Here is a 24,177-nt window from a genome sequence, read left to right as displayed (position 1 = left end):
AAATAAGTTTTATATTAGAAAACATGGGATTTTGAATTTCAGATTGGCCACTAGAAGGCTACATTTTATTATCACATGTTTGTAGCTTCATAAACAGCCAATCTTGACATATTTGTCAGGTTTCCTATGTTATTCGAGATGAAGTGGAGAAGTACAACCGAAATGGGGTCAATGCCCTGCAGCTGGACCCAGCACTAAACAGACTTTTCACGGCAGGTCGAGACTCCATCATAAGAATATGGAGTGTCAATCAGCACAAGGTAAGTCAGGGATTGAGTTTATATTTTAAATCTATATTCAGTAAGTTTTGGTCTGTCTAATATGGTGCCTTTCACAGTTTCAGATTTAATCTCTTTGAGCACTGAGTTATTTGGTACACTCTATAAATAAAGACGCTGCAACCAGAATTCAGTAAGCTGCTGAGAAAAACACCCCAGGGGAGTTTCAGAAGTGTTTTAGCTAAGGCAGGGACTCTATAAACTAGGTTTGTGATAAGAGCCCTTTGCTGCAAAGGAACAAAGAGATTTGTCTGGTAGGGAGCTTCTTTGCAACAATTTATTTTTCTGTTTTAAATATGTTCCCAAAAAGCTTTCTTGCATCCCTTTTCAGTGTTACTAAAAAAAGATTGAATATGCTTTTACATTTATAATTAACCTTGAACAAGTATTTGATATCTTCATTTAAAAGTGATTAGGGTGCCCACAAAACCCATAGGGCCTTATTATATAGTATAAAGTTGGTGTAAAACTATGAAAACAGGAGCAGGACTTAATGATATGTGAAGATAAATCCCCAGTCAAATGGAAAGGAGCTCTTTTTGTATTTTGTTTGAATGCCTGTATTATGAATGACATAGAAAGAAAGATTCAGGGAAGAAGAAGGAGCATTTCTTGAACTCCTAGCTATGTACCAGACACTTAGCACTTTCGTATCCAATATGGTTTTAATAATCCTTCAAGGCAGATATTAAGATCCATTTTCATAGGTGGGAAAACGGACTCAGAGACTCTAACCCATGGTTAAGTAGCTAGTTCATGACAGAGAGTTAGAACCCAATCTAACCCTGAAACCCTGATGTTAGACCTTGTCATTTTAAAAGTCTGTGTCTTTTAGCAAGCTCTACAAGTCTGATGCTCCATCTGAAAAGGAACCACTACTTTGCACAGTTCCTGGATAGTTTCTTTAAATGGACTTTGGTCCAGCAGGCTTTGAATTCTTTAACCAGTGGAAACAGTGGTGGCCCAATGTTAAAAACATGGAAAGTAAGAAAACTATGGCTCTGAAATGCTTTTTGGAACTTATATTTGAATTGGAATGTCACTTTCCTGGAAATTTACAGTATTTCAAACAAATTAAGGAAAACACAAGAACTAGCCTGGAAGAATTAGAAAGCTGCCTATCCTGCCCTCAGACATCTCTTTCTGGTCCTCATTTTTATGACAAGATTGAATAGCATCATTTCTCAACTAGGCTTGTAGAGAGCTGTTCTTTTTGCCCATGAATCATCTTGAACTTGCCTGTCTTAGGTGTAGGATATAACCAAATACTCTTCTTTAAAAGTCCTCTTCTGGTGATTAAACCAAGTGAGAGGAATAGAAAAATCTTGAGTTACTGAATTGAAATGATGATCCTTTAGCCCTTGGCTTCCATTTCTTCTCTGAAGGACTGTAGATACTGTGACAAAATGTTTAGTTCACAGGTAAAAACAGCAGTAGGCAGCTAAGAGCAGAAGCGTGCATCCCCCTCTGCAGTCTGGCTACGCTTCTCACCACTCTCATCAGCTTCCTTTCTGTCCCTGCTGTCAGCTTTGAGCCTTCACCACTACTGAGTCAGATCCCCCCAGCTTGCAGATTTGTTCATGTCCTGTCCTTTCTAGTGAACCCCTTCCTATTGCACTCGTGTCACACACAGTGCCTAGCCCAGATCTTGTTGCCTTCACTAACTCAGGGCATAAAAATTAAGCATTTTTCCTGGAAACCTAGACTTTCATCAGTAATAAAACTGTCCTGAAACAAAACTTCTGTTTATATCTGTCATATGGAAGCATCAATTGTTTGATGAAATTCTACTCTGAATTCAGTTGTCAATTTTAAGACCTTAGAGCAGTGTGTCACATTAATTGAAGAATATAAACATATCTATAATTTGTGATATATTTTATCCTCTAATGTAGACTAAAGACATTTTTATGATTTTTCTTTTAATTTCAGCAAGATCCATATATAGCATCTATGGAACACCATACCGATTGGGTAAATGACATTGTACTCTGTTGTAATGGGAAAACATGTAAGTATTTCTTTGAATTTTGGGGCTGCTGGAAGATTTTAATTCAATTTGATAACTTTTTTTTATGTAAGCCTTTTTATTGAAGTATAACATACATACAGAAAAGCACACACACCTTGAGAGTACAGCTCATTAAAATTTTACAAGGTGAACATCCATATCAAGAAACAGATTACCAGAAGCCCCCTTATGCCACCCTTTCAGTCACTACCCCTTGTCCCAAGGTAACTGCTCTCATGTCTTACAAGCACTATTGATTAGTTTGCCTGCATTGTCATTGTATATAAATAGACTCATACAACATGTATTCTTCTTTTAACCTTATTAATACCTCTTTTTGTTTTCATTATGGTAAGATCCATTTCTTGGTTTTGCAATCTGTGTTAGAGAAACTTTGCATAATCAAATTAGTTGTGCCTTCAACTGAAACATTAAAAAAAGTCTGTCTTGCCTATCTAAAAAAATATTTGAGACAAAATACAATAGGTTCTAGAAAGAACTTTCAGATGTGTATGTGTTTATGAATATTAAGATGTTTGAATTAATGTTAGGAATATTATAAATATTCAATACACATAAATATTCAAATATTTATGTATGAACATTTTGTATGTATGTGTGAAAGTTTGAGACAATGTTACATTGTTTTACGTTAATTCTTTAAAATGATGTTAAGTCGCATTACTAAGGGGTTTAATTCTTTGCCTCTTCTAGTAATATCTGCTTCCTCTGATACAACAGTAAAAGTATGGAATGCACATAAGGGATTTTGCATGTCAACATTAAGGACTCATAAGGTAAAACAACTAACACAATTTTCAATGTCTTTAGTGTAATACTGAGATCTCAGTACTTCATGTGGGTCATTTGCTTATTGATCTACAGAGTAGATCAGAGTATGTGTATTTTGTTGCAGGATTATGTAAAAGCCTTAGCATATGCCAAGGATAAAGAACTGGTAGCATCGGCTGGGTTGGACCGACAAATATTCCTTTGGGATGTGAATACTCTAACAGCATTGACTGCCTCAAATAACACTGTAACAAGTAAGGTGTTTGAAAAAAATTTCTTTGAAAGTGATCCAAATTGACATAAAGAAAGAATGGTTTATAAAACAAGTTTGATAAGTTTGCATTAAGAGAGTGGTTCTACCTACAGCGTTCTAGCCCCCAAGAGTATGATTAAACAACAAGGAACTAGTTTCTCACTGCAATCTAAAAATGGTAACTTCTCCAGGTGTAACCTGGTTATTTTTGTACATGTGCATGTGTTAGCTCCCTAGCTGAAGTGTAAGCTTCCACGGGGCAGAAGTGCCTGTCTTATTACTTTGTATATCCCAGCTGTGCCTGGCCCAAAGCCACACTCTAGGCAGATATTATTGATGGAGGTGGTGATTACCTGGCAAAAAGTAGGCAGTTTTTGACTTTTAAAAGTGTTACTATATACTAAGAGCCTTTGAGTTAATGGCCAACTTGGAAAATACCCAAAGGAAAGAAAGGGTTTTAGTGCCAATATTGTGGGACCCTTTCAGAGTAGCCCTAAAGAATCCAGCCAACTCTTCCTGAACAGAAGAGTTCAGGAAGGCTAACCTAACATCTAGAGGCAATTCAGAGAGATTCACAGCAGGTTAGTAGCATGGATGCCTCATCAACTAAGAGATCTCAATTACCCAGTCAGATCCAGACAGGTCTAGACTTGAAACTCAGCTCACACTTGGCCCAACCAATAATAGTTCTCTAGGCCAGGTGTCAGTACGGATTCTTGAGAGCACATTTACGGCTAAGCCTGGCCTAGAAGGTCTGTGTTCAGGATATGGGCCTGAACTATCTAGATTCCTACATAACAGGTCCAATTTGTCATGACTGTGGAATACTCATGTTGATATAACTAACAGTTCTAATATAATCTAGCGTGTGCCAAGAAGAGTAGGTTGGGAGACCGGTGTTTATAAATTCTTAAATATTATTTTGCCCTTTTTCTCAGGAAATATGTGAAAGTCTAAACACTGTTCTTCCCTTGTTTTCCGTGATTTTTCACCTGTACACAATCTCAGGGATTCAGCAGCTGGTCCCCGCTGGGGGCTGTCATAATACATCATTTAGCTCTCTCTAGATGTAAGGCCTGCCTGAAAGAGACACTAACAAGAAGGAATGAAGCAAAAAAAGCAGGATTGTCCCAAGGTCAGAGACGAGGCTAGGTGGTTATAGATTCTGCAACAGATATGTCTTGCTTATAATTGTTTAGAGAGGATATCAAATAAGTTTTTTATAATTATGGAGGTAATAATAATAGCTAACATTTATTGAGCATTTAATACAAGCAGTTACCTTTCTAAATACTTTACATGTATTTACTCCTTTACTCACAGCATCTCAGTGTGTTTGTTTAAATTTATTCTTTGTTGTACAGTTGGAATCATACTGTATAGACAATTTTATATACATACTTCAGTGGTATTGAGTTCTGAATCAAAGGGCATGAATATGATTCTTGCTACACATTGTCTAATTTCCTTCTAGAAGAGTTGTACCAAATTATCATTCCACAAGTAATGTATGAGGGTGCCATTTTAACTGTATTTTTTGAGAATTAAGTATTGCCTTGTTTTTTATCTATTTGGTAGGTGAACATTGTATTTTTGTTTTGATTTGTGTTTTCTTGTAAATAATGAGTGTAGCCATAGTTTTCATTTCATTTTCATGTGCATCTTTGAAAATACATTACTTATGCATATAGTTTCTTAAATGACAGTGCAATTCAATTTAGCAAATATTTATTGAGCACTTGCGTATGCTCAAATCCAGAAGAGATGTAAATTTTGTTAACAATATTATGATTTAGAATTATTTCCATTATAGAGATTTCTTTTCCTTAGAGTACTCATAAAGATAAGATTTTCTAAATCGAATAATTAAACTTGCAATTTGTGCTAACTAGTTATTAAACAGCTGATGATTTTAACATATAGCTCCATTTATCCTTACTAGCTTCTTCTTTAAGTGGGAACAAAGATTCCATTTATAGCCTGGCAATGAATCAACTGGGAACAATCATTGTATCAGGGTCCACTGAGAAGGTAAGGGGAAACTTAAAGGGTATATTTTAACACTAGAAAGTAAAGAAACCAAAATAATTTGATCTGGGTAATTACAGAATATATAGACAGCGGTTTTGCCTGGTGGCTACTAAAATAAGGTTTTATTTGAACAAATAAGAGTATAACTGTATAATTACTGTCGTGTGTGGTAACAGAGGCAGAGGGTGGAGTGGGGGAAGCCTGTGCTTTTTTTGACATTAAAAAGACTTCCTCCTACTTAAAAAAGTTGGGAGCCTTGGACACTGTCTATTGGCAGAAGTAGTACTTCCCTCTCAGAATTTAATAGTTGTCATTTGATTTATAAAAGTCATCCGTTATGTAACTTTGATCATTTGTATGATACTTTGTTAAAATTCGCAGGTTTTAAGAGTATGGGATCCAAGAACATGTGCAAAACTAATGAAGCTTAAAGGGCACACGGATAATGTTAAAGCATTGCTGTTGAACAGAGATGGCACACAGGTATGCAGTTCACATGAACATTTACCTACTGACCTTGTCAAAATTTCATACAGCAGAAGCTCCCCCACTTTGTATATTGTTGCATAGTTGGCTTGAACCAAAAGCCACACATATTAGAAACTGTGGTCTAATTTTTAAATCCTTAAAATCCTCAGTTGCACATATAATAATCCACATTTCAAAATCTCTCTGTTTGCCTAACTTTTAAATAAAGACCAAACGAAGGATTTCCTAAGAATAATTTTAATGCAGGTGAGTATATGCAGTTATGATATGTATAGCTGAAATAATTTAAAATGTTCCCTTGTGTAAAGCAGAAGGAAGCTTTGGTATTGAATGCTTTCTGGCAGTGTAGTAAATGCAGAATTTCCTCACAGTGGGTCTGTTTTCCAAGCAAATCTTGTCAGTTGACTATGTAGATACGGTCTGTAGATTTAGTTATCTAACATAGTACTTAGAGTGAACATTTCAAAGAAAAACATTTTGGTAATGTTTGAACATGTATTAATACTCTGTTGGCCACATAATTTGTGAATTATATATCACAATTCTGTCCTGTAGCAGTAGAAAAATGATCTTTCATCAGTGTAGATAATAAAAAACAAAAACTGAGCACCATTTTATGTTATGACATACCTCTACCATGTACTGCTGCCATTTTTTGCATAGGGCAGGGGTCATTGGAATTGATTGTGATTGGTTTAGAAGAAGGAGAGTATGAATGTGATGAGATGAGAAACACCATTGGTCTGTTACTCCTGTGGAAATTATGTCATGGAAGTTGCCTCATACATGAATTAGAGAAGCCTTTGTCTCCAGAGGTGAAAGGAAGGTTTGGAAAACTAGCCAAAGGAAAGAAATTATTTTTTCAGAACCAGGCAGAGAAGCTTGAATATTCCCATGGAGGTCTTTGGAGATGAAGGATCTTGATATTAAAGTATTGTGTGGCCTTGAGGAGAGGAATCTACTGGTCCCTAGTTTGCTTATCTGCAAAGTGGGAGTCATAATATTTAGTTACTGTAATTGGTGAGAAGAGTAGAAATAATAAGTATATTCTTCTGTAAGCCATGGCATTTTCTAGAGCTCTTGAGTTTCTTCATAGCAGCATTTTCATGTGAGTCTAAAAAGCCCAGTACAGGGGAATTCTCTGGCATCCCAGTGGTTAGGACTCCATGCTTTTACTGCCGGGGCCCAGGGAACTAAGATCCCACAAGCCATGAGGCGTGGCCCAAAAAAGCCCAGTACAGTTAGCTCCTCACTGTTGCAGTAGCTGCTAGGCTACACTTGATGGTTGTGCATGCCTAGTTCTGTTAGCTTTGTCCAGGATTGAACTAGATCATATGGTCTCCATGGGACTGTGCTTAACTAGAGGCTGTAGACAAGATGGTTTCCAGAAATGGGCTGTGGGCCTGTCAGACTTTCTTAAATCTCCTCCTGTCTATTACACTCCATGCCTTGTTTCCTATATAGACAATTATGAATGTGCTTTTACTTAAGACGATTTAGGTAGCACATTTACTTACACATGCACTTCACCTGTAGTCAGTTCCACTTACTGAAAGCAGAGAAGGTGATGTAGTACTACTTTAAAAGCCGCCTGTCATGGGCTTCCCTGGTGGCGCAGTGGTTGAGAGTCCGCCTGAATACAAATATTCTTTGATTATTATACAAATAATCAAAGATTATTATTATAGATTATTATACAAATAATCAAATATTATTTTGTATTCTATATCAGGGTTGATATAGAACTCTAATATACCCTGTGTTTCCTCATGCACTTTCACCTGTGCATTCTGGGTTTGGAACTTATCTCTTTACTTCTGTAAGTCACCCAGCCTGTGAGGACTTTCAACCCATCATCTTTGCCTTCCTTTTCCTAAAGTTGTCAGACCTTATTCCCTGAAGATATATGGTCTAGAATCTGAGTGATCAAAGCTTTACTAACAGCTTTGCCACCACAGAGTAGCATCTCTTCCTCGAGTGGAGAGCTCCTCCCTGCCTTCTCCCCATCAGACTGCCACAGTGCTCCTACACACGTGATGAAGGTCTGCTTGCCACCTTACTCCTGACAGTTTCTTTATTGGTTAGTCTCTTGGTTCTCTTGTGAACTAGTTGGAATTGGTGACTAAAGCACTGATGCTCCTGACAGCTTATGGGGGAGTCTGTTAGTATGGTGTTTGTGTAATTAAACACGTCTGAAGGCCCCTTCAAGTCAGAGCAGGCCAGTAAATCCTTAATATTCCTGAAGGCCTCATCTGTTCAAACACTGTCCAGGTCTCCAAGCCCACAACTATCTTCTCTTCTTTGAAGGTCTTTGCCTGCTTAATTTCATACACCAGCACCAGCAGTTCCTTTCCCCTCAGGGTGATTTTTTTCCCCAAAGAAATAAGTTTTTATCCCTTTCCTCAGGTCACCACAGTAACTAGTAGAGAACGCCAGGCATGCTGAATGTGAATGTGGGGTGGCTGATTCTGCCTGTTTCTGTCACACTCTCTGTGTGCTCAGCCCTGATTTGTGTACCTGCAACTTCTATGTAGTTGACACTCCTGAGCCTTTAGAAATTGTCAGAATTGCCAATGTTAACTCTGAATGCTGAGGGTCTACATTTTGTATTAATGGATATTGAACTTGAAGCTCATATAGGAAGTATCCAAGCTCACAGAGTGAGTGGCAAGCCTGGATTTTGCTTTTGGCTCCTGTCAGTAGAATCCAGGAGACCTGGCAGGCCATCAGGAATCCAGAGCTGTGAGGTGGGGGACAAAACAGAGGTGTGACCCAGGGCTGCAGAAGGCTTCCTTGCCTAGTGCAATGCTTGTCAAACTTGGCATACCAGGACTTCCCTGGTGGCGCAGTGGTTGAGAGTCCGCCTGGTGGCGCAGTGGTTGAGAGTCCGCCTGCCGATGCAGGGGACACGGGTTCGTGCCCCGCTCCGGGAGGATCCCACATTCTGTGGAGCGGCTGGGCCCGTGAGCCATGGCCGCTGAGCCTGCGCGTCCGGAGCCTGTGCTCCACAACGGGAGAGGCCACAACGGTGAGAGGCCTGCATACCGCAAAAAAAAAACAAAAAAAAAACTTGGCATACCAGAATGATCTGGAGAGCCTGTCGAAACAGATTGCTGAGCCCCACCAGAGTTTCTGCCTCATTAGGTCTGGAATGGGAACGGGGAATTTACATTTTTAACATGTTCCCAAGGGATGGTGATGCAACAAGTGGCCAGGTACACAGGACAGAGGAAGTTTTGCTCAGAGGGTTCCCCTGCTTGAGCCCATACTGTTGCCTTTGGTCGTTTCAGGCTATGGTGTATGCTTGTCAGAAGTCTTTATCAGAGTCAGGAATACAGGTTGTTAGAGGTGTGTGTTTGACATTGTGGAGTCAGGAGCGAAGACAAGTGCAAAGCACAAGAAAGCAGGAACTTTTTGGCAGGTTTCTAACCTTAGCTTTCTTTGTTCTCAGTGCCTTTCTGGCAGTTCTGATGGGACAATTCGCCTTTGGTCCCTTGGCCAGCAGAGATGTATAGCAACGTACCGAGTGCATGATGAAGGTGTTTGGGCTCTACAGGTCAATGACACCTTCACACATGTGTACTCTGGAGGAAGGGACCGGAAGATTTATTGTACAGACCTAAGAAACCCTGACATTCGGGTGCTAATCTGTGAAGAAAAAGCACCAGTTCTCAAGGTATGTCATATGTTTTAGTTTTATGATTAAGATTGTTACATGTGCTAGCCAAATACAGCAAAATCAATATTAAAACACAAATCAACTGTGAGGTTGTAAAAAGATACTTGTTAGTCATCCATAGAAGAAATGGCGATTTCATGGGTACATCAGGGATGGATGGCTCTCGCACTGGCGAATCCTAGTGAGCTGGCCCCAAAGTGCTCCTGAGCTCTCCTGGCTTTCCTAACCTGTCCTTAGAGGAGGAATATGAGGGGTTCAGGTATCTGAGAGTGGACAGCAAAGCAGAAATTTGTCCACTGCCTCAAGAGGAGGATGTAGAAGAGTTCTCCTGAAGAAGAGGGGAAGCTGGTTCATATTCCAAACCATCACTGACTCAAAATAGTCCTGGGTGGTGGGTAAAAGGGTACTTGAGAAGCCATCCATATTGACACCTGCTAAAAGTGAAGCCTAGAAAATGGCCAGTCATCATTGACAAGATGTTCAGTCTCACCGATGTTCACAGAATTGCACATTAAGACAACGGTGAGGAGATTTCCAGGTTTAAAATGGAGGCATAAAGGCAGCACTCCCCCCCACCCCTTCTCAGAAATCATCTGAAAACAACAAGAAAAGCAGGGAACAATTGTAAATACTCATCATCTACGAAACTAAGTGACATCTGAAACCACAGTATAGGAGGAAGGACTGAAAAAGGGAATAGAGGTCAAATGAGATACTTGAGAGGATGCCTGTGGTCTAAGAGCTCACATAATACTGGCCAGTTACAGTTCTTTAAAACAGATGGCACAGCCTAATGGACAAAAGCAATAATCCTTTAGAGAAGCAAGAGAGTGGAGGCTAAAATACAGGCACAGCATGTGTGCAGGAAGCACACTGATGGGGAGAGTCACGTATGGAGGAGAAACTGCACTGTGAGTCCCGCAGCTGCCAGGATCTCTTGGCTGTGGAGAAAAAGACTAGAAGTGTTTAGCACAGGCATAACCATGTTGTAAGGAGCATCACTTTGAAATGAAGAGGATTCCTACTTGCTAGTGGTTCAGCCCTGTCCCCATGTCTAAAAACCTGCAACTTCCTGGTGCAGGAAGAATAGTGGGCAAATGTAGAGTCATTCCATTTGCATAATTTATACATGGGTATATGTGTATTTTTATATGTATGGTATTTTAAAAATATAGGAGGACACAGTAAACTGTTCACAAAGTACAGTTGTGTTCCTTAAGCAAATGTGTGGGGGGGTACATTATGTGGGTACTTTTTCCTTTTGCTGTGTTGTTAGAATGGTTGTTTTGGTTTTTGCTACAAACATTTTCCAAGAAAAAAACATATTTCCTTGTTACTAAGAACATGAAGACAAAACACAGGAGTGACAAAACTAAGAAGTTATAGTAAGTCATCCTTTTGACTGTACCCATCTAGAACCCTTAAATTATCCACACTTAAAACTTTAAGCCACTGTTTTTGGTAAGTAGTCACCCCTATTACACTTTTATAGGGCTACGAATTCCTATAGCAAAGAGACTCATTCTTCTGTGCATCCCTAGCTTTTAACACACGCTGTGGTATCGTCAGCACACAGATGTTGAATGAAGGAGTTGATATTTAATAGTGTATAGCTGGTCCTGGCAGTTCAGAAGAGTCAACATTCCACAAAGCAATATTTTTGTGCTTTATTTCAGATGGAGCTTGACAGATCAGCTGATCCTCCTCCTGCAATCTGGGTTGCAACAACGAAGTCTACAGTAAATAAATGGGTAAGTGAGCCACTGTATATCTGGCAAAGGTTTATAAACATGTGGTTTGTTACCACGGACCTCCCAGGTACCAGTAGCAAATGCTCAGTATGAGCCTGACTCTCAGCATGCTTTTGGACAGTGACAAAAATCTGAAAGCCCCTATGAATGCAGGTGTGATCCTAAGGATTGTACAAAAATTAAGGTCATAGTCAAAATGCAGCTTCTGACTTCTTTGTCAGGAGCCAAGATACACATTTGATGTGCTTAGAATAAGCACTGTTCCCTGATAAAAACCAGTAAAGTACAGCTTTAAAGTAGTACAGCTTCTGATCTCATGAAGCTGTATTTGAAAAGAGGCAGCCCAAGTACCAACACAGCAGGGAAACTCTAGGATTCTGTTTTTCTACACGTAGAGAAAGCAGGAAGTTGTTTTTTCAAATTCATTTCCTTTTTCTTTATAGCATGAAGAACAGGTATAGAAATAAAGGATAAGCAGAGAGAAATCAAAAAAGTACTATTAATTCTTAAGTCTTAATTAGAGAAGATTTAAGTTTTCTTGCTTACCAGACTGTTTGTGGATAACAAAAGAGAAAGTGTTTGCGTTTATTCCTGTTTATATGTAGATCAAGTGGTCTTTCTCTGTACTTGTAAAAAAAAATGTTATATAACTTGTTTAAATTTCATTGTGCCAATTTGAGATCAACATAGCTTTACCTGGAAGAGTGCCTAGTCTTCTCTCCAAAAAGACAACATTCCCTTCTTAATTTTTGTTTTGTATTTTTTTAATCATTGGTAGGTAATTGTATTTTGTGACTATTTTTTGGTTGATGTTGTTATTGTCGGTTTTTCTCATTTGTTCTTTGTTGGTGGTTTCTTTTTTGTTCGTTGTTTTTCTTGCCACTTTAAACTAATTGGCATAAAATAATTAAATAATGAATTTTGTTCCTTTAGACATTGAAAGGAATTCATAATTTTAGAGCCTCTGGAGATTATGACAATGACTGTACAAATCCTATAACACCCCTTTGTACACAACCCGACCAGGTTATTAAAGGTAAGTAAGGATATTGGAAGGTATTGTCCGTTTTGCTGAAGTTAATTATACTTACGAAGAAATTGACAAAAATAAAGGAGATGACCTTCCTTTAAATGTAATCCTGATGTCAACAAAAGACTAATAGTATATTGGTTTGTTTTTAATAGAAGAAAAATATTTTTTAAATGCTTTTTAGTGACTTTAAAAATTGAGCTTTCTTGAGTTAATCTTTTTGCCCAGCATTAGAATAATCATGGTGTTGGTAAAGCCAGCAACCACTTTGTAAAAGATATAAGATTTAATGTTGTCTTTTGGCACAAGCCAGAATGGTCAGATCTGGCCCCTGAATTCTGCATGCTACAACTGCGAGTGACAGCTCTGACTTCAAGGGGATTAAAAGTATTGAATGGTGTGTTTATCTATAGTTAAATGTCCACGCTGTGACCTTTAGGATGGAATGTCCATTCACGAAAAGGAAGATAGGAAACAAAAGTTAATGAGAGATAGGACTGATTCAGAGATTTCCTGTCATCATGTGGACTTTTCCTAGTAGGTAAAAAAATTATTAAGGGATTTGTTCTTAATAATTTTCCACTAGTAGACCCTTGAAGTGAATGGAGAGTCTTTTAATCTGTTATTAAAATCAGACAGTTTTTCTTTGGTTAGCCTTAAATTGCCTTAGGTATAATTATATGGTATTCTGATTTACCTTCTCCTTTCTGGGGGCTAGTATGATTTACATTCTGTTACAATACATGCCAGTTAACATTATTGCTGTACTGTGAATTTAAATGTAGGATTGTTTTCCTAATTGTGTGAATTTGTTTCCTTTAGGGGGTGCTAGTATTATTCAGTGTCACATTCTTAATGATAAGAGACATATATTAACCAAAGATACCAATAATAATGTGGCATATTGGGATGTATTAAAGGTAAGTATCTTTTTGTAATTAAATATAGGTTATTGGATTATGTATCCCTTTATTTTTTATTGTAGTCTGTGTGTGTGTATATGTGTGTGTGTATAAAATAACCAAGATAATTATCATATAAATAAAGATTTAATTGCAGCCTTATTTTGGGGTGGATATTTATATTCTTATGTGAATATTAGATAAGGCCATAGTTTATCTTTTTTTTTTTTTTTTTGTGGTACGCGGGCCTCTCACTGTTGTGGCCTCTCCCGTTGTGGAGCACAGGCTCCGGACGCGCAGGCTCAGCGGCCATGGCTCGTGGGCCCAGCCGCTCCGTGGCATGTGGGATGGATCTTCCCGGACCGGGACACGAACCCGTGTCCCCTGCATCGGCAGGCGGACTCTCAACCACTGCACCACCAGGGAAGCCCCATAGTTTATCTTTTTAAGTACCCAGAATTTGAATGGAACCGTTTTCTCTGTTTAGTGTATTACAAACTGTGTTGTGCTGCCTTCCCTTAAAATGAAAACAACAGAGTTCCTCGTCCTTGAAACTGTTGACGTTTTGTCAGGGGGGGCGGGGGGGGGCGGGGTAGGATCTGTCCTGTGCATTGTAGGATGTTTAGGAGCACCCCTTAGCCTCTACCCAGTAGATGCCAGTAACCACCTTCATCCCTATCCCCCACTTCAGTTATAACAACCAAAAATGTCTCTAGATATTGCCAAATGTTTAGGAGGAGGAAGGAAGAAGAAGGATGCAAAATCACCCTGGGTTGAGAACCACTGGAGTACACAAAATAGGTTTGGCCATTTCTTAGGATTTATAGCCATCACTGTGAGCAGCAGTTACTACTTTGGGTCATGTTACAGTGACTCCTTGGATAATTGAGATGTATTAAGCTGTTCAACCACATTATAAATAGCACTGAAGAAGTTATAGACAGATTGAAAAGTTTGCTTTTAGAATCCTGACAAATGTTCCTTCTTAGTGTTGTTGTTATATTTGTTCAAAAAATATTTCTGGGGCTTCTCTGGTAGCGCAGTGGTTGAGAGTCCGCCTGCCGATGCAGGGGACACGGGTTCATGCTCTGGTCTGGGAAGATCCCACATGCCGCGGAGTGGCTAGGCCTGTAAGCCATGGCCGCTGAGCCTGCGCGCGCGTCTGGAGCCTGTGCTCCGCAACAGGAGAGGCCACAACAGTAAGAGGTACGCATACCACAAAAAAAAAAAAAAAAAAAATTCTGGAATGAATGAATACTGTGTGCACAGAACTGTGCTGAGGGTCACAAATGATGAAAAAGTGTATTTCATGATCCCTTTTTGTAGGAGGGACAACAGAGCACAAGATAGCTTATGGACAAAGGTGATTACTTACAACTGGAGAAATCAGGAGAACCTCACAGTGGAGAAATCGCTTGAACAGGGCCTTAAAGGATTCCAGCAGATGGATTATGGGAGGGCATTTTAGGAAGAGGGAGTGAATGGCAAAGGCACAAGAGGAAGGTAATCAAAACATACTTATTCAGGGCCAGGTGAACAGTTTTGTATAGCTGGAGACCAGAGTAAGTATAAGAGTAGTAGGGGTGTGTAAGGATGAAAGATGAGATTCACGTCATTTACCAAAAAGTCATGAATTTCAGGCTCCAGGCTTGGCCTTTCTTTGGTACTTCCTAAAGATTCTTAATCATAGATGATTTTAGAGCAGGAAAACCCTATGTTCAGAGCCGTAGCAGTATGTATCATGGGAAAGAAGCTGGAAGTCAGGAAGTCAGTTGTCTTAAGCATAGTGACTTGAGGATCTAAAGAAAGAGATGGATGAGTTTTGGCCACTGTGAAGCCTTGGAGAGATCCTGGCCAGACCGAAGACATCAGATCTCATTGTCCTCCAGGCCTTCCACCCTCCCCTGGAGTCCCTCAATAAGACGATTTGATCCAAAAATAAAAGAAGAGACAGATGTTGGGTATATTTTAAAGGAAGAATTGAAAAGATCTGGTATTTTGGTTAGGTTCCTGGTTATAAGGAACAGAGGTTCACTTAAGTTAACTTCTGGATCCAAAGAATAAACACATTTCTTTCTCGGAAAAGGGGACTGTCTCTGAATGGAAACCTTGGCCTGACTAACACATTCCCCCACTGTGGCGCAGCTGTGTGGGAAATCACATTACAGAACAGTTGCTTGGTGAGCATGGCTTCAGAACAAGAGACCTTAGTTGAGTGGAAAATTTAATTGCAGTAGGCTCCAAAAATTCCGATTGGTTTTTTCCCTACAGTAGAGATGTGCTTGTCAGGGGACCAGAAACTCACGTTTGTTTCAGAGAGGGGTTCTGTGAAGACGGAGAGGATTCAGAGTAGCCCTAAAGGACCTCATCAGTAGGAATTTGGCTGCTTCACCACTAATGTGGCCCTAGCTCTGCCCTGTGGCTAGGCTTTACCTCATGCTGCGCAGCATCTGATGTTCTCCAGAATATCTAACAAAGTCAAATCGAGCCAGTTCCTCTTTGATTTTCTGCCTATGAGTCTGATGTCCTCTCTTGGTCTAATTAGCTGAAGACTGAGTAGAGTCCTGCTGTCTGAATGGGAGGTAGTTCTACTTAGATGGGGCGCTCAGCTGGCATGCACCATCATTGGCATTTTTGTGTCCCTGGCAGCTTCCCATATCCAGACACTAGACCTTGAGGTTTTAAGATCAAGTGATCAGGCAAAATAGACATGGCATTATACAGAAATATGGAAGTCAGGAGTATTTAGGACCATATGCTCAGAGTTAGAGCTGCATTCTGACCTTGGCTCTGCCAGCTACTAGCCAAGTGATCTCCAGAATATGCTTACCTTTGTCTTTATTCCTAAAATCTGGATGGTCCATATTTCTTGGTAATGTTAAGGGGGTGTTTGAGAAGTATTTACTGTAGTGACTGACACATAATAGTTAGGAGGCTGTTGTACTAATACAGGCGAAATATCGGATATTCCTCTAGAGTGGGGTGGGAACAAGGGGAAAAAAACAGAATGATTAGAAAGAGATTTAGGCCTATAGATAAGAGTGATGCTTGAATAAAAGGGAGTATCAAGAAAAGGAAGGAGCAGAGATTAGCCTAGGTTTCGGGATTAGTTTGGTGAGTGGAAGTGATACAGAGAACGTAAGAGGAGAAAGCATTGTTGGGCGAAAGGGACATGGTGAGAAAGAACGGATTTGGATTTATGTGAGATATCTGGGTAGAGGTGTTTGCTGGGCAGAGAGCTGTACAACCTAATGCACGAATGAAAGAACTGGGCTGGAGAAATCGGTTCAGCCGTCTTCAGCTGTGGATTATAATTGGAGCCATGAGAAAGGTCAGAGTTCCTAAGGGATACATCTATACTGAAAATAGAAGAAACCAAGTCATCTCCCTTTCAAGAATTTTTAGAAAAAGAGGAAGCCACAAAGGTGTGTAATAAAAAGGGGTAAGAAAACGAAGAGCTCAAGGACTAATTAAGCGTTTCAGAAAGGAGCTTGTGGTTAGCTGCATTGGCCTGCTGAGAGTTTGTGTGAGACGCTGGAATGGAACGTGCACATGCATCTAGCCAATAAAGAGGATGGTGTCTGGGGAGAGCAGTTTCTAGGGAGATCTAAGGGCAAAAGCCAGATAGAGTGGGTTGAATAGTGTTTGGGAGGTGAAGAAACAGAATTTGAGGGGAGACAGTCTTAGATGAAATTTGGCTTTGGTGAGATGGGCAGGAAAGGCAGTAGCTGGAGAAGATTTAGGCATGAGAAGGTCAAGGGAAGGTTTTGTTTTGGTGTTTAGGCATTTTTAAGATGGGAGAAATTTGATCGTGGTTCACTGTTCGTGAGGAGAAGCCCGTAGACGCATGAGAAGGTAAATGATGGTACAAGGTTCCCAAGAAGCAAGAGGTGAGGGGATCCAGAGCACAGAAAGGAGGGACACCTTTTTCCTTGCACCAGGAAGAACAGTAGCAGAAAGTTAAGAGGATTCTGTCAAGGCTTCTCTTTTTTTGAGAAGTAGAGGTCAGAGTCATGTGCTGGGGGTAGTGAGGGAGGTGGTGGCAGCAAGGTCATGAGGAGAGTATGGTATGAGGAGAGTAGAGATTTGACAAAGATGTTGTGGAGGACTGACTTTGGAAACAAGTTCCAGGTAGCATTAATGACTGTATATTTATAGTGGGAATACTGTCAAGGATTTGAGAGGCCATCTTGTCCTGTGTGTTGTCCATGTGGATGTTCATATTGTCCGGGATGCAAGCAAGATCTCAAGACGGGTTTTAAGACATTATGCCAGGCTCAAGTTGCCATTGAATGAGGGAGATGAGGGAGAGTGAGCACAGAGGTTGCTAGATGGCTGTGAGGAAAAGGGGTACGGTTTACTGCAGCTAAATGATACGGGCTCAAAGAAATAGGAGTTTTTACACAGTGATGGTGGAATGATGGTCTCTGTATGCCATTAGAGAATTATGGGATGTAGGAGAAGATGCAGAGTCACCCTTTGAGAAGACAGCTGATGAGATGGGACCCTCAGGAAAGAGCCAGTTTGCTGTTAGGAAGAATAGGTAGAGGGAACATTCTGTGATATTGTTCAGGATTGAGATGAACTGTGATTGGAAATGCTCCATGGCACGAGGGGAAGTTCAGGACATACTTTTGGGGAGCATAGATATTTAGGGAATGAATAAAAAGGATTGTAATGGTCAAGAAAGAGAAACTTAAAATTGCTGCCTATATTATAGCTGTTGTCTGAAGGTATTGATAGTTTCACAATTCTCCTAAAGTGCTTATAAACTGTTATTTGTTCCTTGAAGATTTTTTTTGCTTCATTTGACATTGCTTCCTGATAAGTGTGGTGGTATACTATATCAGTATGAGCAAAATTAGGTTACAGTTTCCCAAAAAAGAACAGTTTGTGGTTTTTTAATTTAAAATTTTAATAGGATGTAGTTACTTAAAGGTAAATGCTTTAAGATAAAAATATTTGACCATGTTCTTTTTGGAATGTATTTAAGACTCCATTATATTTAGGCAAATGTGTAAAATTTTGAGTAGCTAAGTCAGAATCAAATCAGTTGACCACTTAACGTTGATAATTATCATACTTTATTTTTGATGTATAGGCATGTAAAGTTGAAGATCTGGGCAAAGTGGATTTTGAAGATGAAATTAAGAAAAGATTTAAGATGGTGTATGTACCAAATTGGTTCTCAGTAGACTTAAAAACAGGGGTAAGTTAGCAATTGATATTTGTGCGATTTGGGGTAGTTGAAAATTTCTAATATAGCTCAAAATTAAGTATGACTAGTTATAGAGTCCTGTGTTTTTATGTATGAAAGGAAAAAATTTTATGCAGTTTAAATGCCTTTTCATATGCCAGTATATTAAATTGTAGTTGCATTGAATCACGCAGAAACACATTTTGGTTCTGAATCTGTGGCTTAGCACTTTAGTTAAATAGTACAAATAAGTAATGGTTTAGAGACTTATCTGGAGAATGTATTCACATGGAATGTCACTAACAATTTTTTTCTTTTGACAGATGTTGACAATTACTTTGGATGAGAGTGACTGTTTTGCTGCTTGGGTTTCTGCAAAAGATGCTGGCTTTAGCAGCCCCGACGGGTCAGATCCAAAACGTGAGTTTAAGTGTCCTTCTTTCCCTTTCTCCTTCCAAAAGAGAAGGTGGATCTGTGCTGTTTTTTTATGTGCTCATCTTTTTTTTTTTAAACAATATTTGGGTTTTTCAAAAATCATTTTTCAAGAAACTTGTATATTCTCTCATATGGAAATGGAAAATACTATTCATTTTAAATGTTTTGGGGATCTTGATTTTTCTCACAATCTATGGCTTAGCTTTAACAATTAAACATGCAGCACACTCTCTACCCTTAAACCATGTGGGAAGTCTGTTAGGTTAGGAAAGTGAATGTAGGAAACAGTTTTTCCCCCCCGATTTAAAAAAAAATTATTGAAGTGTAATTGACATATAATGTATTAGTTTCAGATGTACAATATAATGATTCAATAGTTGTATATATTGTAAAATAATCACTACAATAAGTCTAGTTAACATCCATCACCATACACAGAAAATTTTGTTTTCTAAATGAGAATTTTTAGGATCTACTCTCTTAGCACCTTTCAAATACGCAATACAGTATTAGTAACTACAGTTGCCACGCTGTATATTACGTCCCCATGACTTATTTATTTTATAACTGGAAGATTGTACCTTTTGACCCCCTTCACCCATTTTACCCATTCCATTACTCCCCACATCTGGCGACCATCAATCTGTTCTCTGTATCTGTGAGCTTTGTTTTTTGGCTTTTTTGTTTTTAGATTCCACATATAAGTGGTATTTGTCTTTCTGTGTCTGACATATTTCACTTAACCATAATGCCTTCACGGTTCATCCTTGTTGTCGCAAATGGCAAGACTTCATTCTTTTTTATGACTGAATAATATTTCTCTGTGTGTGTGTGTGTGTGTGTGTGTGTGTGTGTGTGTGTGTGTGTGTATCACATTTTCTTTACCCATTCATCCATCAGTGGACAATGAGGTTGTTTCTAATATCTTGGCTATTGCAAATAGTGCTGCAGTGAACATGGGGGTGCATATATCTTTTTGAATTAGTGGTTTCCTTTTCTTTGGATAAATAGTCAGAAGTGGAATTACTAGATATAGTAGTTTTATTTTTGAGGAACTGCCGTACTGTTGTCCACAGTGGCTTCACCAATTTACATTCCCATCAGTAGTGCACAAGGATTCCTGTTTCTCCACGTACTCTCAAACATTTGTTATTTGTGGTCTTTTTGATAATAGCCACTCTGACAGGTGTGAGGTGATATGTCATTGTGGTTTTGATTTGCATTTCCCTGGTGATTAATGATGTTGAGCATCTTTTCATGTACCTGTTGACTGTCTGTGTCTTCTTTGGAAAAATGTCTATTCAGATCTTCTACCCATTTTTTAATCAGATTGTTCAGTTTTTTTGCTATTGAGTTGTACGAATTTTTTATATATTTTGGATATTAACCCCTTTCAGATACATGATTTGCAAATATTTTCTCCCATTCACTAGGTTGCCTTTTCATTTTGTTGATGATTTCCTTTGCTCTGCAGAAGCTTTTTAGTTTGATGTAGTCCCACTTGTTTATTTTTGCCTTCATTGCCCTTGCTTTTGGTGTCAGATCCAAAAAAATCATTGCCAAGACCATTGTCAGCGAGCGTACTGCCTGTGTTTTCTTCTAGGAGTTTTATGGTTTCAGGTCTTACATCAAGTCTTTAATCCATATTGAGTTAATTCTTGTGTATGTTGAGAAGAGACTCATCTTCATAAGAGTCTATTACATTTTGTTGATTATGAATGTAGCATGTAGAAATACCTGATATATATAAATATAGTGTATTGGCTTTGTATGGAAATAGCCCTTTAAAGACTACAGTTGCTGTTTTTGTTTGTTCATTTTTAAAGAATGGCTATATCTGAACAACCAAATAGAATATGTGTTTGCTCCATATTATCACAGCTTTAAACATTCTAAGATAAAATTTTAATAGACTTCGTGATATCTCTAAATCTTGCTTTTAAACATCCTTGGCATTGGGTTAAGAATGTAACATCAGAGTTTGTGGAAATTTTTAATTTTTACTTCTTTCCCTCTATTTTTAGGTTAAAGCTAATGATTCTCTTTTCCATTTCTTTTTTATATTAACTCTTTTGCAGTGAACTTAGGAGGACTTTTACTCCAGGCCCTCCTAGAATATTGGCCTAGGACGCATGTGAATCCAATAGATGAAGAAGAAAATGAAGTAAACCATGGTTCGTGTTTTTATATCAGGATAATTGATTTAAAATTTACTCAGAAGTTAAGGATACTTAGATTGTTTGTTATCCTGAGAATGTTTTCTTAAAAAAATTATTTTAAGCATTTGCTAAAGTGTGACATAATAAATATATGTGATGTGCCCAATTTACTGCCCTCCCTTCCACATCCTAGAGAACATCCATCCAGTCTTAACTGATTCCAAGAGAGCTTTTAATCAGTGAGATTCTATACACAAGATATATAGAATAAACCCTGTGTATTCAAATGACCTTTGTCCTTAAACGTAGGCAGCTTAGCAGGGTTATTCCAAAGATATTTCTTAGGGTATCCATGGACCGGCTAGATTTACCTCCAGTGCTCGCTAATTAACATCAAAAAGCCAGGTTTGTCCTTGTGTAGTCTAACTTCACATTGGCTTGAAATGTAGATATTACCTAGTCTGATGATCTACCTGATCTTGGCTCAAAAATTCAAATCCCAACTCAGCAGTGCCAGGTTAAGTGAATGAGTATGTGTAAAGAATTAATGTCATTGAGGGCACTGAAAAGCTTTGTGTGCCACAGGCAGTGGCAGTAACTTTCTCTGGGAAGCAGAGGAGAATTTGGCTCAGTTTCATTAAAGAAAGGGGAAAAGAAATCTTAAAATTTCACAACTCATATGTAACCTTAAGTCCCACCCACTGAGGACTTATCTGCTGAAGATTCTCTGAAGATTGCCCACTTACGGTGGTCACCAGTGATGAGGACCTCCTGCCAGAGACTTTGTTCTGGCTGACTGATTCATCCAGAATGATTTTTGGAGTTTAAATCTGTTTTGCAAGGATGACATACCTCTTTCTCTGAAAGCCAGTCTCCTGATGTCCCTGTCATAGAGAGGGCACTGACCCCACCCGTGATGTCATTTCTTTTGTCACCTGGCCCACTTTATTCCCCTTTAGAATTGTACAGTGGGCTGTGAGCCAGAGAAATTCAGTGGAAATTTCTCTTCACAGAGGGTTGAGCAAGCTAGGTTCTGGTATGGGCTCTGCCATTTATCAGCCATGTAGTTATGGGCATGTCATTTCCTGTTCTTGGCTTGTTTTTCTCCATCTGTAACATGACAGGGTGCCCTCAGAGGCCCAAGTAGCAATAATACATATTAAGTAATGAAAAAACAGTGGTACAGGGACTTCCCTGGTGGTCCAGTGGTTAAGACTTTGCCTTCCAATGCAGGGGTTGCGGGTTCAATCCCTGGTCGGGGACCTAATATCCCACATGCCTCGCAGCCAAAAAACCAAAACATAAAGCAGAAGCAATACTGTAACAAATTCAATAAAGACTTTAAAAAAATCAAAAAAAAATCTTTAAAAACAAAACAAAAAACAGTGGCACAGAGTAGGGTGGTGTGATGAATTGGGGGATTGGGATTGACGTATATTCGCTAATATGTATAAAATAGATGACTAATAAGAACCTGCTGTATAAAAATAAAATAAAACAAAATTCAAAGAAAAAGATCAAAAAAACAAAACAGTGGCACAATCAGCACCTCTTGGATCCAGGCTTTGGTTGGGGGTATAAAGAAAAAGTCACAGGAAACCCCAAATCATCCTTAAAATCAAACTGGCATAGTAAAGGCAGGGCAGGACCCAGCCAGAGCTCAGGACACTGCACACTCTATGTGTCTGGTAATCTTCTGCTACACCTGCACCATGCTCAGTGGATACTCAAGAGCTGCTTAGATTATACTTGGGGAGCAGTTCAAGTATTCTGAGGCCTGTATTGTGTTGCAGGTGGGGGTAATAAAGATAAATGGGCATGGACCCTACCCTTCAGGGACTGGCATTCTGGTTGGGCAAAGGGCTGCTTACATCAGCATTATGAGATCAGAGAGTAGGTTCTGTGAGAGAGGTTCTGAGAGTGCTGTAAGGTTGCAGAGGGCAAGCCTGCTTCCAGATTCGTCAGGGAAGTGTTTATGCACAAGCTGGCACTTGAGTGGGGGTCGACGGCACTCCGTTCAAAAGATTACAAAGAAAGCAGAGTGAAATGAAGTCTGCAGAGAGCAGTAAAAATGAGATTATTACCTCTTTGAGGTTTTGTTTTTCACTGATACCTCTGCCATTAGTTGTGACTACCGTTAACCATAAAGTTTTTTCTGACAGAAATTTTTCTGAGCTCGGCATTTTACCGGCCCCATTCCGTCCCTGCAGCAAAAAAAGAGCAGATCATCGTTTATAAAGAGGCTGTCCTGTACTTACCTGTGGCTGAAATAGACGGTTATGTTTTTGTCTCAAATCTCAGACATTAATCTCTTCTGTTAAAATCCTCTAAAATGTAGTCATTTCTCATGAGGTACATCCCAAGTTGCCATATTTCTTATTTTCAAGAATTTAACTTTGTTTTTTTACCTTTATTTTTGTCTCTGACTGACGTACAGGATTTTGACTTAAAAAATCTTGCAATGGTTGGGCTCTGTGGAAATGAAATGTTTAGAGTCTGTGTTTTTAGCACTAACTCTGGATCCTGACACCATCTGTACCTTTTCCTAGTAAATGGGGAGCAGGAGAACCGAGTACAGAAGGGAAATGGCTATTTCCAGGTGCCCCCACACACTCCTGTGATCTTTGGTGAAGCTGGAGGTCGCACCTTGTTCAGGTATGGGTAAGAAGGGCTAAGAAGGCATCCTGTTTGCCAAGAAGTATTCATTCAAGCACATGTTTAACTTCTAGAGGTGTCAGGGGTTTGGAAGCTTCTTCATCTCCATGACATAGTTAAGTGTCTGGTGCTATTAGACCCCATTCTAATTGTGAGCTGAGCCTCTAGTGTTCAAATGAGGTTGATAGCTTGCCTTGAGGCAGCTTCTTAGTGGTTTCTGCAGGAAACCATCACCGGAAGTGTCTGCCCACAGGACAGCATCAGAGTAGATAACTTCCCTCGGGCTTGGCCAGGGGAGATGGACTGGGCTGCTCTTGGGAACTGTTGTGCCCAACAGTGGCCCGACCTGAGGAGTGAGGCAGTCCTTCATGAGGCCCTGCACGCAAGAGCTAGACTGGCTTCATCTCCAAGTTGCCAGCCAAGGCCCAGGGAGAGTCATGGGGGAAAGCCTACTAGAGTCTTCTGTAGGGCCAGAAGTAAGAAAAATGTTTGTCTTGCCCTTGAGGGCAGAATTT

At 39.4% G+C, this 24,177-nt stretch overlaps 1 protein-coding gene across 3 annotated transcripts in view; it reads left to right on the top strand.

Moving 5' to 3' along the window:
* The window catches only part of WDR48 (WD repeat domain 48), a 43,822-nt gene that overhangs the window by 12,255 nt on the left and 7,390 nt on the right, over positions 1-24,177 (top strand). For 2 of the 3 annotated variants that reach the window (XM_027097112.1, XM_027097114.1), the window contains exons 2-15: positions 120-260; positions 2,211-2,289; positions 3,004-3,086; positions 3,206-3,335; positions 5,277-5,365; positions 5,747-5,848; positions 9,306-9,530; positions 11,210-11,284; positions 12,218-12,320; positions 13,137-13,234; positions 18,318-18,425; positions 18,737-18,833; positions 20,927-21,022; positions 23,557-23,662. In XM_027097112.1, coding sequence (XP_026952913.1) covers positions 120-260; positions 2,211-2,289; positions 3,004-3,086; positions 3,206-3,335; positions 5,277-5,365; positions 5,747-5,848; positions 9,306-9,530; positions 11,210-11,284; positions 12,218-12,320; positions 13,137-13,234; positions 18,318-18,425; positions 18,737-18,833; positions 20,927-21,022; positions 23,557-23,662 — 1,532 coding nt within the window. The remainder of the gene's footprint in view (positions 1-119; positions 261-2,210; positions 2,290-3,003; positions 3,087-3,205; positions 3,336-5,276; positions 5,366-5,746; positions 5,849-9,305; positions 9,531-11,209; positions 11,285-12,217; positions 12,321-13,136; positions 13,235-18,317; positions 18,426-18,736; positions 18,834-20,926; positions 21,023-23,556; positions 23,663-24,177) is intronic. The other variant, XM_027097115.1, reaches the window with a different exon arrangement.

Source organism: Aethalodelphis obliquidens, unplaced genomic scaffold, assembly GCF_003676395.1.
Source record: "Aethalodelphis obliquidens isolate GAN/ISIS:26980383/991018 unplaced genomic scaffold, ASM367639v1 scaffold112, whole genome shotgun sequence".
NCBI classification, from domain to species: domain Eukaryota; kingdom Metazoa; phylum Chordata; class Mammalia; order Artiodactyla; family Delphinidae; genus Aethalodelphis; species Aethalodelphis obliquidens.
The sequence above is the reverse complement of the archived record's forward strand: the minus strand, read 5'-3'. Positions and strand labels throughout refer to the sequence as shown.